The 13,945-nt window shown below is 37.3% G+C and overlaps 1 protein-coding gene and 1 pseudogene across 1 annotated transcript; both read right to left on the bottom strand.

The window, feature by feature from the left end:
• Positions 1–1,143: 1,143 nt before the first annotated feature.
• On the bottom strand, positions 1,144–5,321 carry LOC107656953 (protein YIF1B-like). Its single transcript, XM_016444915.1, has 7 exons — positions 5,213–5,321; positions 4,357–4,577; positions 4,082–4,186; positions 3,018–3,096; positions 2,828–2,885; positions 2,302–2,395; positions 1,144–1,489 (listed from the first exon to the last, which is right to left on the bottom strand). Exons 1-7 carry the CDS (start codon positions 5,226–5,228, stop codon positions 1,334–1,336), a joined length of 729 nt encoding a protein of 242 aa, XP_016300401.1. The 5' UTR covers positions 5,229–5,321; the 3' UTR covers positions 1,144–1,333.
• A 2,310-nt stretch (positions 5,322–7,631) lies between these two features.
• LOC107656954 (HHIP-like protein 1) overlaps positions 7,632–13,945 on the bottom strand; it is a 16,234-nt pseudogene continuing 9,920 nt past the window's right edge.

Below are 13,945 nucleotides of genomic sequence, written 5' to 3' on the forward strand. Positions count from 1 at the left end.
CACCCACGTATCACTCGTTTCCTCCGTGGCAACCTGAGACTGAGGTCGGTACAGCACACTAAGGTGCCCTCATGGGACCTGGCTGTGGTTCTGGAGGGCTTATGTAATGCCCCCTTTGAACCCATAGAGGAAGTTTCAGTCAAGTTGCTCACGCTCAAGACCATCTTTCTCCTCGCTATTTCCTCACTTAAAAGGATAGGGGTTCTTCAGGCACTTTCTGTTTCGTGCCTGGAATTTGCTCCAGGCAAGGTTAGGGCATTCCTTTACCTGAGGGTCGGGTATGTCCCTAAGGTGCCCACTTCTTCACCAGGGCCCATAGTACTTCAGGCATTCTGTCCTCCTCCATTATGGTTCCCCGAGGGAATGAGACGCTGCGTCTCTTTGCCATACTTCCTGCATCCCTGCAGGCACTACTTCATCGAAGCTGACTTGTGCTTTGCCGGATGCGCTTTTATACTTCCTGGTGCTTACGTCACCCCGCTCGTGACGTCTCGCTGCTCCATTGGGCTGATTTGACACGTGCTTCAGAATGCGGTCACGCAGGGATGTTCCCAAAGTGAATCTCGACGCAGCGTCTCGTTCCCTCGGGGAACCATGGTTACATACGTAACCTAGAGACGTTTTCAGTAAGTATTAAACAGAGTTAGTGCGATAATACCCTTAAATCGATTATAACTTAGCATACAACATCCACAATTATTTATTATTAAAATAACTTCTATCATAGTAACTCACAGTGATATACAAACTAGTCTCGCATTCAAAACTTTTGGGAACATCCATTTATTTCATTTACAAATTATGAAAGAATAAAACTGTAATTGACCCTGAAATATATGAGGCAAGTTTTTTTTTTTTTTTTAATGAGCCATGAACGCTTTCTAACCTTAGTATGCATCTGTTAGCTTGACAACAAGGACAGAGCGCTTTACTGGTTTAAAAGAAATCAACACGCATACACAACAGACATCATACACAGCCAGTTTCATTGGTTTGTGGCCGTCAAACCGTCACATTCATGGCAGGAGAGGAGACTGATGTTTCTCGAGCCACAGCATCTAGACAACAGCCTTTGTTTGCAAACATAAACACAGTTTTACATTTAAAAAAATACAATTGCACTGTACATTATACAAATCAAAAGCCAACAGGAACTCCTAGAAATGCACAAACCAAAGACATAGAAAAGACCGCTGGGCAATGATAGTTCAGGTAATTCACACTGTGCTGTGAGGCTGCACAATGTGTGTCCATTGGTTTATTATGTGTGTGCAAATAGGCTCGAGTCTCTAGTCGTTTGTGACTGCTGCGGTAGAAACGACACCCGTGGCTCTTATCTGACCAGATGAAAGGTCAGCCAGTACATGAACACGGGCTGAGCTGCAGCGATGGCCATCGTCAGGTACATTCGCAGCTGGTTTTTTGCTTCTCGCACTAACCGTCCCTCTGCAGCTGCTTCAGACAGAATCTTTAACCGTATTGTGCGAATCTGAAACGGAAAGAAGCTGCTTCACATCTTGAGATCATATCCGAAATGAGATTCAAACTGAAATCTGCTGTACTATTTAGACACTCAAACATATGCTGTAATGCTAACTTAATATTCAATACATATGGGGCTGCAGTCATTTGATCAAAAATACAGAAAAAACTGTAATATTGTGCAATATTATTACAATGCAAAACATCTGTTTTCTATGTGAATATCTGTTCAAATGTAATTTATTTCTGTGATGCGCAGCGGAATTTTCATTACTCCAGTCTTCAGTGTCACATGATCTTCAGAAATCATTCTAATATGCAGATTTGCTGCTCGAGAAACATTTCTGATTATTATAAGAAATATTTTTGTGGAAACCGTGATTCATTTTATTTATCAAGATTCTTTGATGAATAGAAAGCTCACAAGCTCTTTTGTAACATTATAGATGTATTTACTGTCACTTTTGACCAACTGAATGCATGCTTGATGAGACATTTTATTTACTTTAAAATATTACTAATAATAATAATAATAATTATTATTATTATTATTTTGGAAATTGCTTTACTTTCACATGGCAGTTCCTGCATGTAACCGTTGTTGTTTTTTAATAAATAAATAAAGAGATACATAAACAGTGAATTCTTTGCGCATTCGTAGTGTGTAATGCACAGTCAAATCACAGAGTTTGAATAAAACAACACTTGCTAAAATAAAGATTGTGGGGAATAACAGAAACATGTACACTGGCAGTATGAACAGCAAAATGAAGAACATATTTGCTTTGAAATGACAGCTCTGTATCTCTCAATACGCACCGTAAAAACAAAAGTAGAGACGCAGCACCAGAGCAGTGAGAGGTAATATCCCATCTGGCCGAACCGAAGTCCTGCTAACACTCCCACAAACATCCTGAGCAAACAAGCACAGCAAGAATTCACACAATGGCATGTCTATGTTTATTAACACACTTAAGTAGACTTTTAAAAAGTGCACTTTGTAATAATTATTAAAATTAAAATTGTCAAAATTAAAGTTTTACTTTAAAGTACATTTGAAATCATTATGCTTTAATAATCAATTCTTGCAAATGCTTTGAGCATTCATAGTGTGTAAGTCAAATCGGAAGAGTTAAGGCACTTTTTCTTTTTTTTCTTTTAAGTCAAATGGAGAAACTAAACACTTGTTATCTAAAAACATTGAGCCAAAGGGGCTCAAGGGCAGATCTTTAACAGCTAGAATAATGTTGTGTGATGAATGTGTGCACTAACAGCAGTGCGATGCTGGCTCACAGGCTGTAAATTCTCACAGTATCAGCTGTAGATAAGAGTTCAGTGCTCTTATCGGTTCTGTGTGCCCAGAGCCAGTCCTGCTACCAGGATATACGTAATGAAACCCACCACTGCGGAGTCAGAACGAAACATATGCATGCATGTAATAAACATCTCCATGACTGTACGCTCCCTCATGAATAGGCAACAACAGCATGTTTAAGTTGTGCAAAGCATTAGAAACATATGGTTTGGAGTCATACCGGGAATGTAGAGATCAGGGGCGTTGACATCAAACCGCGGGGCGACTGGAGTGTCCTGCTGATAGCTCACCTCCCAGTTCTACAGAGAGCAGGACATCACACAGACATTCATTCAGAAATCAATCAATGAAAACGAGTCCATATGGCTTGTGTGCTATACACAGCATTTTCTGAGCTTGACAGACTGTGGTCACAATACAGTCTTCAAAACCTCTCCTTTTTGAGTTCCATGGCAGAAAGCAAATGAAGGGTTTGGAAAAACATAAGTATGTGATTTTTGCTTGTTTATTAATTTTGTAATGCCATGTTAGCATCAATGCTATTCACATGGCAAACACAAGGTCAGCATCATAATCCATAGAATTTTAAATTACTATATAAAACATTTTAATTTGACATAAGACAATTCAGGTGATACATCCACTTAAACATGCTTCTGAATAAAAACGTTTTCGGGCAGTATTATAAAAATTACAGTCCAACAGGATATGTTTAACAGTCAAAGGAGCTTGACATGAGAGAGACACTGCCGCTCAAAAGTTTGGGAGCAGTAAGATTTGTAATGTTTTTACAGAAGTCTCTTCTGCTCATCAAGGCTGCATTTATTTGATCAAAGATACAGTAAAATCAGTAATATTTTGAAATATTATAACAATTTAAAATAGCTGTTTTCTATGTGAATATATAGCAAAATTTAATTTATTCCTGTGATGCGCAGCTGAATTTCCAGCATCATTACTCCAGTCTTCAGTGTCACATGATCTTCAGAAATCAGTGTAATATGCTGATTTATTATCAATGTTGAAAACAGTTTTGCCGCTTCAGATTTTTTTTAGAACCTGTGATATTTTTTCAGGATTCTTTGATGAATAAAACATTAAAAAGAACAGCATTTATTCAAAATATAAATATTTTGTAATAATATACACTACTGTTCAAATAGTTTGGGGTCAGTATTTATTTATTTTTTCCAGCAAGGATGTGTTAAATTGATAAAAAGTGATAATAAAGACTTTCACAAGGGTACCTATTGCAACTGTGTAGGTCTGTAAATGTGGTCTTACGTCATGCATGTACGGAAACACCAGCAGTCCAAGCTTCTTGCCCACATATACAGTGTCTACTGCAAAGTAGTACTTCAGCTTAGAGATGGGGATGAACCGATCCAGCTGTGAACCAAAAGAGAACTCCAAGATAATAACATATTTCATCAAAAATACAGAATCAAGCCTGCGGCGGCTCTGGAAAAAAACAACACAGACGTGCTCTTCTGCAGCACAGCAAACACACAGACGTCCGCACTCAATGAAATGACTTCATGTGTCGAGGCATGACGTATGTTCTTGTCCATCATCTCTTTGCCGTGGGAGGCCAGGCTGCTGCCGTAGGCCATGGCGAGGTTAGACATGGGGTCTGAGAGCAAAGCCTGTCCCGGATACACATCAGGGCCTTTTCCCACACCGCTGTGCTCGTGTCTGTTCCCTCCAGCGCTAGTGTCGTCAAATAACAGACTGGGGTCACCGGGGTCCATCGGGGTCCCTCGCATCCTGACCTCCGGCTCTAGAACACAAACGATCACATCTACGTCAGCTATCATCCATATTACTGTAAATGTTGGCAAAAGCCCACAGCAGACAGTCACAACACTATGGAGGTTGAAACCTGCAAAAACAATAAATAAATAAATACACAAATAAATAAATAAATGTGTGCATAAATACACGTATTCTTGTTTAAATACATAAATAAATAATTATACATGTGATGAAAGTAGGTTAATTGCAATACTGAACCGTTATTTGCTTAATAAACATACTTTTGTCTCCTGTATTTTCTGTTCTGATAACTAATGGGAAAAAACTGTCCGTTCCTCGATTAAACCACTTCATACCAGTCATCTCACGATGACCAAGGGATACTGATTTTTGCAGGTTTCGTCCTCCATACAACACTCCTATAATGCAACTCATTCGGGTTTATCCGCTAATCTGACATCTGACAGATTCCGATGCTCTGATCTATTGAATGTTTGTAAACAAGCAAATAACTGCGTTGGAAGAAAGACAAAACAGAGCAAGAATAAAGAGCAAAAAACACACTTATTTAATAAGCAAACAAGCACACATCATATTCAGTTGATCATGAATCATGATATAGCAAATACGATCAATCACTGTTAAAGCTACGTAACTAACGCTGTCTGAACTCCATCTCTCCCAAAAATGTGTCTTTGTTTAAATAGTGAGGTTACAAAAAACAGACATAAGTATTTATCAGCACATTCAGCCGTCTAACCGAGAAGCTGCCGGTAACGAAACTAAAATTAGCAGGACAACTAGAGAGGAAGAGCGAATGAGTAAATGACATCACTTCCGGGTCACGCATATGGCTTTGGAAGACTTTCTTCATTTTGCAAACATGTCTTTATAACACATACAACCTATTATATCGTGTTGTTGTTGCTGTTATGTTAAATGGTGCATGCTGTCATTTTATCTCAGTCATTTCATTGATGTTTGACTTTTGGTATAATGTTATTTATAGTTAAGTAGCCTATATATTTTTCTAAAAAGAAAAAAAAGCTTCTTTTTTTTTAATAAAATTGTATCAGTGATGGGAAAGCTAGTGTCACAATCATCGGTCATGCAGTCATTCATTTGAATTATTTAATGAAATGCTTCAAATATTAATAAAATCACGCATGAGCTCAGATTTTTGTTATATATATATATATATATATATATATATGTTGCTGATTTCCCCCAAATTGTTCTTCAGGGGGCTGTGAGGGATTACACAGTCAGATCACACGACGTTTTTTCATGTTATTATAGTTGTATACTAGAAAGTTGAATCGTTTAAACATTAATTTTGAGGACTGGTGGCTGAACTAAAAATGTATGTTTGCTCCACTGATCTATAATAGAGAATTATACCCTCCTGGGACTCAGTGGACATTATATTTTAGTGAATTTCTCTGAGACCGACCGTACATGAGAGTTTTAAGTCTGGATGTCCTGTACAGAGCACGTTCAGGGCTTTTCAGAGGTTTGATCATAAACACTCCCTCTCCTTCACTGTAAAAAATGACCATGAATTTAACGGTAAAAGACTGTAAAAAATGCAACAATAAAAACCTATTAAATGGTTAACGGTAAATTCCCCTACTATATACGGTGAAAAACTGTATTGGACATTACATGTATTGGACATTAGTTTTACGGTAGTATACCGTTTTTGGAAGTGAAAAAGACTGTATAATTTACAGTGAATAACCGTTAATTGACATTCCCAGAATTCCCTGCGCTACATTTCAAATTTGATATTTTTTTGTTGAAATAACTATGTTTCTTCTTAGTTTTTTCTCATCAGTTTTGTATATTAGGGTTGTGTGTTACACCTAATGTTGTTAAATAAATGTTTATTGCATTATTTCAGTTTCATGTGCGTTACCGTGATGGCGTTTGTGTGAATGACACTGTGCACCTTCTATATATGTTATTATTTAAAAGCTGCTTGTGATTGGCTTTGGTTCATCATGTGACTTTCTCATCACCACCTGCATTTGGTGGTTATCAGTGTATTACAAAGGTACAAAACAGATTTCAGTACTTCATTAGGTTGGTATATTAACATTATATCAGTTAATGAAATGACGGTATTTTACTGTAAATTTAAGATAAAACCGTAAAACCTAAAACTTTGCTACCGTATTTTTTATGTTAAAATTCCGGCAACCACAGCTGCTGGTTTTTTACCGTAAATTTTATGGATTTTTTTTTACAGTGTTGGTCTTTAAATATGACTGATACTGACAAAATGATCAAATGTAGCACTCTTAGGGAAATATGATAATGTTTTGTAATTATCATTTAAGTCTGGCTAATTTTCAAATTGTTTGTCGTGAAAAAATAAAAATAAAAATCTCAGAAAAATGTTAAGAGTTTCAGATCGGAATCTGTAGAGGACACAAACGGCATGTTAATCAGACATTTCGGGGGAAATTATAGATCCATATTCCTATGAAATATGAGATATTCTTATGAAAATGTTGCCAAGTTATTACTCCCATTATTACACTTATTTTTTTCATTACGGTTTGCCCCAAGAACACATTCATATGCAAATTAGATGCGATGTATAGATACATTGTATAGAATGGAAAACCCAATTTATGGACATTTTATGCACATATTGCATAAAGCAAAACAGTATATCAAATCATTCTTGTTATATCTTTTATAACATAGTTGAGAATCATCTTTGTACAAAGTTTGTTAATGCAGTTGTCTTAGCTGTGTGAGATGATCAACAACTCGCACCGCAGTGCAAATAGTGCACGATTCAGAGTGAAAATGACTGGTTGTTAAAATGTTTGATTGATTAGTATTATATGTGAATGCAGTTAATCATATTTTTGTTCTAGAATAGTTAACTCTTACCATAGTCTAGATTTATATAGAATTTTTCTACATTCAAAAATGTAAAAATTCAGATTCTCTTCTGGTTTTGATAGGGGCATTTCCAGTTCACATAATTTTATAATTGGTTATTTTAAATGATTTTTTTCTGTTTGTAAACAGCAGATGTATGTTTGGAGATGCTCATCGTCTTTCACTCCACTGCATGCTCCTAATGGCCACAAACTACCCCTACATCCTCGTCATGAGAGCAGTTGTTTTTGCCCAGTTTGGTGTGTTTGCAGTGCAGTAGAGTTCGTTCAGTTCCTTCGCACTCCACGTCGTCCAGCAGGATTCTGACGCCGACGCCTCCCGCCCCGAGCTCAGCTCTCTTCGCCACCCGCAGAGCCACGGGAAACCCCATCTGCCTGCAGACCACCGCCGCAGCCTGTATGTTAAACATGTCGTCGCACACCGTGCCCCATTCGCCCCGCACGAAGATCTCCACTCGGCCGCGGTCCTTCTGTCCGATTGGTGAAGGAAAATATAAAACATTGTTTTTGCCTATACATGCCTTTTCTATTTATTTTGAATAACTTAGTCCTGGCGTCCTCTACATATAATAAAATATCTTTTTTTCAAAAACGTTTTTTCTCCATTTGTTTCTTAAGCTGCAGCCAATGTAATGACATAAAGAAACAACAACAAAATTCACAAACATTTTTTATATGTTTCTCAGGAGGATACAGATCAGTGGTTTGCTCTTAAAATTTGTATTTTTACACCGAGTCAATTGAAGAAAAACACGTGATTGGTCTATATAGCCCTTATCAAAATATATCTCTGTGATCTTCACCACAAACAATTTAATTTACATTTTTAATTATTACAATATAACAAAGAATGTCCAGCATTTGTGTTTAAAATCAATCATCATTTGCAATTAAACAAGAAATGTATATGTGCAACAAAAATGCAATATTTACATAGTAATAACCTGAATTATGTTTGAAAAAGACATTGATCCCTTGATCTCATGATTGCTAGATGGATACACTTTAATCAGTTTTTGTTTGAATTTCACCATCACCTCATATGTGACCCTGGAGCACAAAAACAGTCTTAAGGATCAATTTTTCATCTTAAAACTGAATAGATAAGCTTTCCATTGATGTATGCTTTATTAGTATCGGAGAATATTTGGCCGAGATACAACTATTTAAAAATCTGGAATCTGAGGGTGCAAAACTCGGCCGCGGTCCTTCTGTCCGTCTGCGCTGACCAGCCGCGCCGTCCCGGCTCGAGGTCGACCCCTCCGCTCCCCTTTCTTCCTGGGCTTGCCTCGGCCTCGTTTGCCCGGTCTGCCGGTTTGGGTGTTTGCTGTGGTTTTGGGTGCCGTCGTCCAGTACGAGGGTCTGAGGGTGGTCAGAGACGGAGGTCTGGGCCGCGGGGTCGTGTGGACAGCGCGCGGCTGTGGTGTAGACGGTCGAACGGTGGTCGCTGGAGGAACCCGGCGGGTGGTCATTTGTGGTACTCGTGGTTGTGGGGTCGCACTGGGTTTGGTGGGTTTTGGTTTGGGAATGGCAGTTGTTGAGGGTTTTTTGTTAATTACATACTCTGTGAAACAAAAAGATAGTGTCAAAAAACTACGAACACTTTAACAGAGTACCTCAAGACAATTTAGGGGAAAAATGGAATTCTGACTGAAATAGTGATTGTGATTCAAAATGCGATTAAAAAACAATTACAGGTTTGCTGTGTTTGCTTGTTTGTAGGGCTGCACAATTTGGCCCAAATTTTGTGAATCCACATCAAATACGGTTATAAAATAATAAAATGTTACATAAATAATAATAATGATAATAATAATAATTATTATTACTACCACATGTAATATATAATAATCTTATATATTAATAATAATTATATTATTATTGCTACTACTACTACTAAAAAAAAATACTAAAAAACAAAATAAGAAATATTACTATTGTAATATATCACTGAAAAATAAAAATAAGTGTTTAAGAAAAATAATATAATAATGATAATTTCATTTTATATACAACAGCAAAATTATAATACTAATATTTATGGCTGTCTTAATTTCTTCATTTTCAAACATTAAATATTTTATTTTTAAAACATCGAAATGTTATTTTTGGCCAAAAACTGCAGGGAGCACTTAAGGATTCTCATTATAAGTTTGTGAAGATGTCTTGCAAGTTGTGTTCCCAAACGCATGTTAAAGCAACTCAAACTCAGATCAGATGCAGAGATGGAGATCATGTGAAGCAGAAGTTACTGTGAATAGAGATGCTGAAAACACTGGATCATGAGATGCTCATGTGTAAATGAACACTGTGCCACGCATCGCTCTGGAACACGCACCACATATTTATTTAATTAAATCACAGCCTTTAGAATTTAATAATCGCACTAAACCATATCACAGTGGTTGTATTTGTATTAATCATACAGCGCTACTCAAGACACACACCTCCAATGGGATAAAGGTATGTTTACTGGTTCTCTTACCTTCTTTAGGACTGAAATGAATCAGTTTGCCCTTTATGTTGACTGGAGTGGGCTTGAAGTTGCATTTTCCTGGAGGAGCCCTCCTAAAGAGTGAAAACAAAAAAGTCCAACTGTTTATTTCACAGCTGTTGCAATCAAAAGTGCAAGCACAAACCTTTACACCCTACAGTGCATAATAGGGTAAACATCACTATTAGTATTGCTCATGTGAGTGAATAAATGACAGGGTTGTTGTTTTCTGCAAACTAGTCCTTTAATATTGCTTCAGAAAAGTCTCACTTGATTTTGGGATATTGTGAGAGGTATTTTGGTATACCACTCAAGGATTCAAAAGTTTGTGGTCTGCAAGAAAAATAGAGTAAAAACAGTAGAATTGTGAAATATTATTACAAATTCAAAATAGCTGTTTTCTATGTGATTTTCTGTTAAAATGTAATTTATTTCTGTGATGTGCAGCTGTATTTTCAGCATCATTACTCCAGTCTTCAGTCTCACATGATCCTTCAGAAATCATTCTAATATGCTGATTTGCTGCTCGAGAAACATTTCTGATTATTATCAATGTTGGAAACAGTTGTGCTGCCCAATATTTTTCTGGAAATTGATTCATTTTATTTTTCAGGATACTCTGATAAATAGAAAGTTCAAAAGAACAGCATTTATTTGAAATAGAAATCATTATAAATGCTTTTACTGTCACTTTTGAACAATTTAATGTTCCCTTTCTGAATGAAAGTGCACATGTTTATGTATACCTGGAAGGATCCACTATCTTATACACGACTCCTGCTCTGGCTGTGGCGCTGGCCGCTCCGGTCGCAAGGAAGTAGAGCTCTCCTGAAACACAGATGACAGAGATGAGTGTGTTACACTGAAGAACGATATAAAGATATTCACATGAAGCAGTCAAACACAGAGCTGCTCTCATGTTACCTGCCTCATCTTCACCAAATGATATGATGTACTTGTAGTAGCTGTTTATTAGTTTAGGGAAACTGCACGTTTTGTCAGCGCCCATGCAAATCTCCTTATAGCTCCATTTTCCAGTCGCAGGGTTCTCCTTTAGGGACATCAGTCGCCTAGGACGCATAGAACGGGAGGAGCGTGATTTAATCAGTAAACATGTAAACATGCATTCATCTTGTGTTGATACACTGAAAAAAAATGGTGTAGAAACAATTTTCTTTTTGAAATTGCTAGTAGATTTCACAATTCATTACAAAGACTGCAAGTAACGCATTGAATTCAATGTGAAAATTTTAAGTACAAAGACTGAAATAGTGTTTTCTTGTAAAACGTACAATGAATCTTTGTTTTATTTACATCTTCAAAACATGTTTGCAGTGTATTCTTGTTTGTAATTTGTTATACTGGATGTAAATAATTCATCAAGTAAGGTCCATAAAGTAGAGAATACATACGTACCCACTCATAAAATCCCCAAAGATATACAGGTCATTAAGATTGGGCATCTGGCAGCCTCTGTAGATGTAGCCGCCAGTGACAGACTTGCCGATTTTATGTGGGTAAGCAAAAATTGGAAGGATATCATCTTTGGAAAAAAGTGAAAACAAAAAGTTTAGATGTTTACTCTCATGTACTCTTCAAATCCCAACTAAAACAACAGCAGTATGTGAAAACTGGGGCTGGATTTATGGAAATCTTCTTCCTAAGAAAGGTTAACTTGTGAATTATTTTCCTAACAATGTACATTTTTTATGAGAATACAATGACAGGCTGTGGTGTAGTTTGATTACTAGCCTGCATGTGAGATTGCTTCATCTACTGCAACAAATTCAATACTTCAACACTGATCAATTATTTTTTGAAAGTGCATGAAATGTATTAACATCTTTAACAGTCAGAAGTTACTTGGTTAACTTGTAATTTGACATGGAGGAATAGAAAACAACAGTAAGCAATAATAATATTTGAAACAACCCTATAAATTCCTTAAATGCATGCCCTTTTGGGATTTATGACGAGATTGAAGGACAACGAAACTGTATTCATCATCAGGCCAAACTCATCCAAGATTAGGATGAGTTTGTTTCTTCATCAGATTTGTAGAAATGTAGCATTGCATCAGTGTCTCAGCAATGGATGCTCTGCAGTGAATGGGTGCCGTCAGAATGAGAGTCCAAACAGCTGATAAAAACATCACAATAATCCACAAGTAATCCACACCACTCCAGTCCATCAGTTAACATCTGGAGAAGACAAAAGCTGAAACAAATCCAGCATTAAGATGTTTTTAACTAAAATATGAGTCTATAATCCATAATAGCGCTTCCTCCAGTGAAAAAGTGGTCTGGTCTGAATCAGATCAAGCACTGTTTACAAGCCAAATCAAAACTATTTTGGAAAGAAGCAAAGGTTTAAAAACCTCTCCAGATGTTAACTGATGAACTGGAGTGCTGTGGCTTACTTGTGGATTATTGTGATGTTTTTATCAGCTGTTTGGACTCTCATTCTGACGGCACCCATTCACTGCAGAGCATCCATTGCTGAGACACTGATGCAATGCTATGTAACGCTACATTTCTCCAAATCTGATGAAGAAACAAACTCATCTACATCCTAATTGGCCTAAGGGTGAGTACATTTTCCAACAGATTGTCATTAGGAGAACTATTCCCTGAAAGAATTAGAACAATATAAGAAGAATATAGTAATTAATTTTACTCTTAAATCTGGCCCCTGGCCCCCAAATCAACCTACGCTAAACATAAATAGCCAAATTTGAAAGGCGTGCTTACCGAGTGACGAGTTGGTGCAGAGTTTTTTGTCGTAACAGGAGAAGCCCTCCTTTGCCCTCCATCCATAGTTCCCTCCTTTTTCGATGAGATCCACCTCCTCATATTTATTCTGACCGACATCCCCGCAGAACATTCTGCCACGGCCCTGAGCACTGACCGGATCGCCCCTGTCGATGGAGCACCTCCACATGTTCCTCACACCATAGGCGTAGATCTCTGGCCTCGCGTCCCTCTCTCCCACAAAAGGATTGTCTGATGGGATACTGTAGGGGGCGCCATAGTCATTGTTGTCCACATCGATTCGCAGGACCTTGCCTAGAAGAGTGGACCTGTAAAACACCAGTGTTTGTTTTACACGAAGATGTGGTTTTCTTCACAAATAAATGATTTGCACTGCACGCAGAGACGTTTGTGTTTTATAAAAAAGTTTGCATGACATTAAAATAATACAAATAATTTGTCTTTAGGATTGCACTCATAAGACCATAGATTAAACCAGCCCTATAAACATTTGCACCATCTGCTTCTGCTTTCTCTCACTCAACCGCATCCTTTCTAACCTCACATCACCCACAATATTGTCAATATTGACCCTGGCATGGGTTTGAACGTCTATGAAGGGCCTCTTTACTCTTTACTCATTTTCCCTCCTGTGAAAAGAGCTGGAGCTACTCCAGGCTTAGATCAGTCATTCATTCAATCTAATTTATTCTTCTCTGCTTTGTTCTTTTTTTCTGTTGCTTTTATCTGATTTACAAAGTTTAAAAAATCTTCTAGAACAACAGAAGCTAACAAATAAACATCTAAATCACTGAGATCAACCAACTTCAGATCAGGGTTAATACAGTTAGCTAAAACTGAAAGCATTAAAAATAAAAATTGTAGGGCTGCAGGTAGCAATTTGTTGGTTCAGTTCAAAAAGACCTGCACGATAAATCGTATTTTTATCGTGATCACATTTTCTGCTTCTCTAGATTTATTAAGCATAATCATCTTCGATTTTAGCCCGCTGGTTATTTATTCTGAAAACATTTCATTTTTCATTAAATTTTTCAAATTGCCATTTGCATTATCTTGCCTCCACAAGCATTCATGGTTGCGGTTGCCAGATTTCAAGAGGGTAAATCCTCAAACTTAGGGTGTTTTTACACAACACTGTTTTCAAATAAAAACAGAACACTTTTTTGGCTATTCATTTACACAACAACAGCATTTTGGGTGGCCTGAAAAT

The sequence above is a fragment of the Sinocyclocheilus anshuiensis genome, unplaced genomic scaffold (genome assembly GCF_001515605.1).
Source record: "Sinocyclocheilus anshuiensis isolate Anshui unplaced genomic scaffold, SAMN03320099.WGS_v1.1 scaffold1052, whole genome shotgun sequence".
NCBI classification, from domain to species: domain Eukaryota; kingdom Metazoa; phylum Chordata; class Actinopteri; order Cypriniformes; family Cyprinidae; genus Sinocyclocheilus; species Sinocyclocheilus anshuiensis.

Excerpts from the sequence above, each read along its gene's own strand:
- LOC107656953 (XM_016444915.1), bottom strand. Across the intron at positions 4,187-4,356 it reads AAGAGATGATGGACAAGAAC|CTGGATCGGTTCATCCCCAT; the intron begins ATACGTCATGCC and ends TTTGGTTCACAG. Across the intron at positions 2,886-3,017 it reads CCCTGATCTCTACATTCCCG|TGGTGGGTTTCATTACGTAT; the intron begins GTATGACTCCAA and ends CTGACTCCGCAG.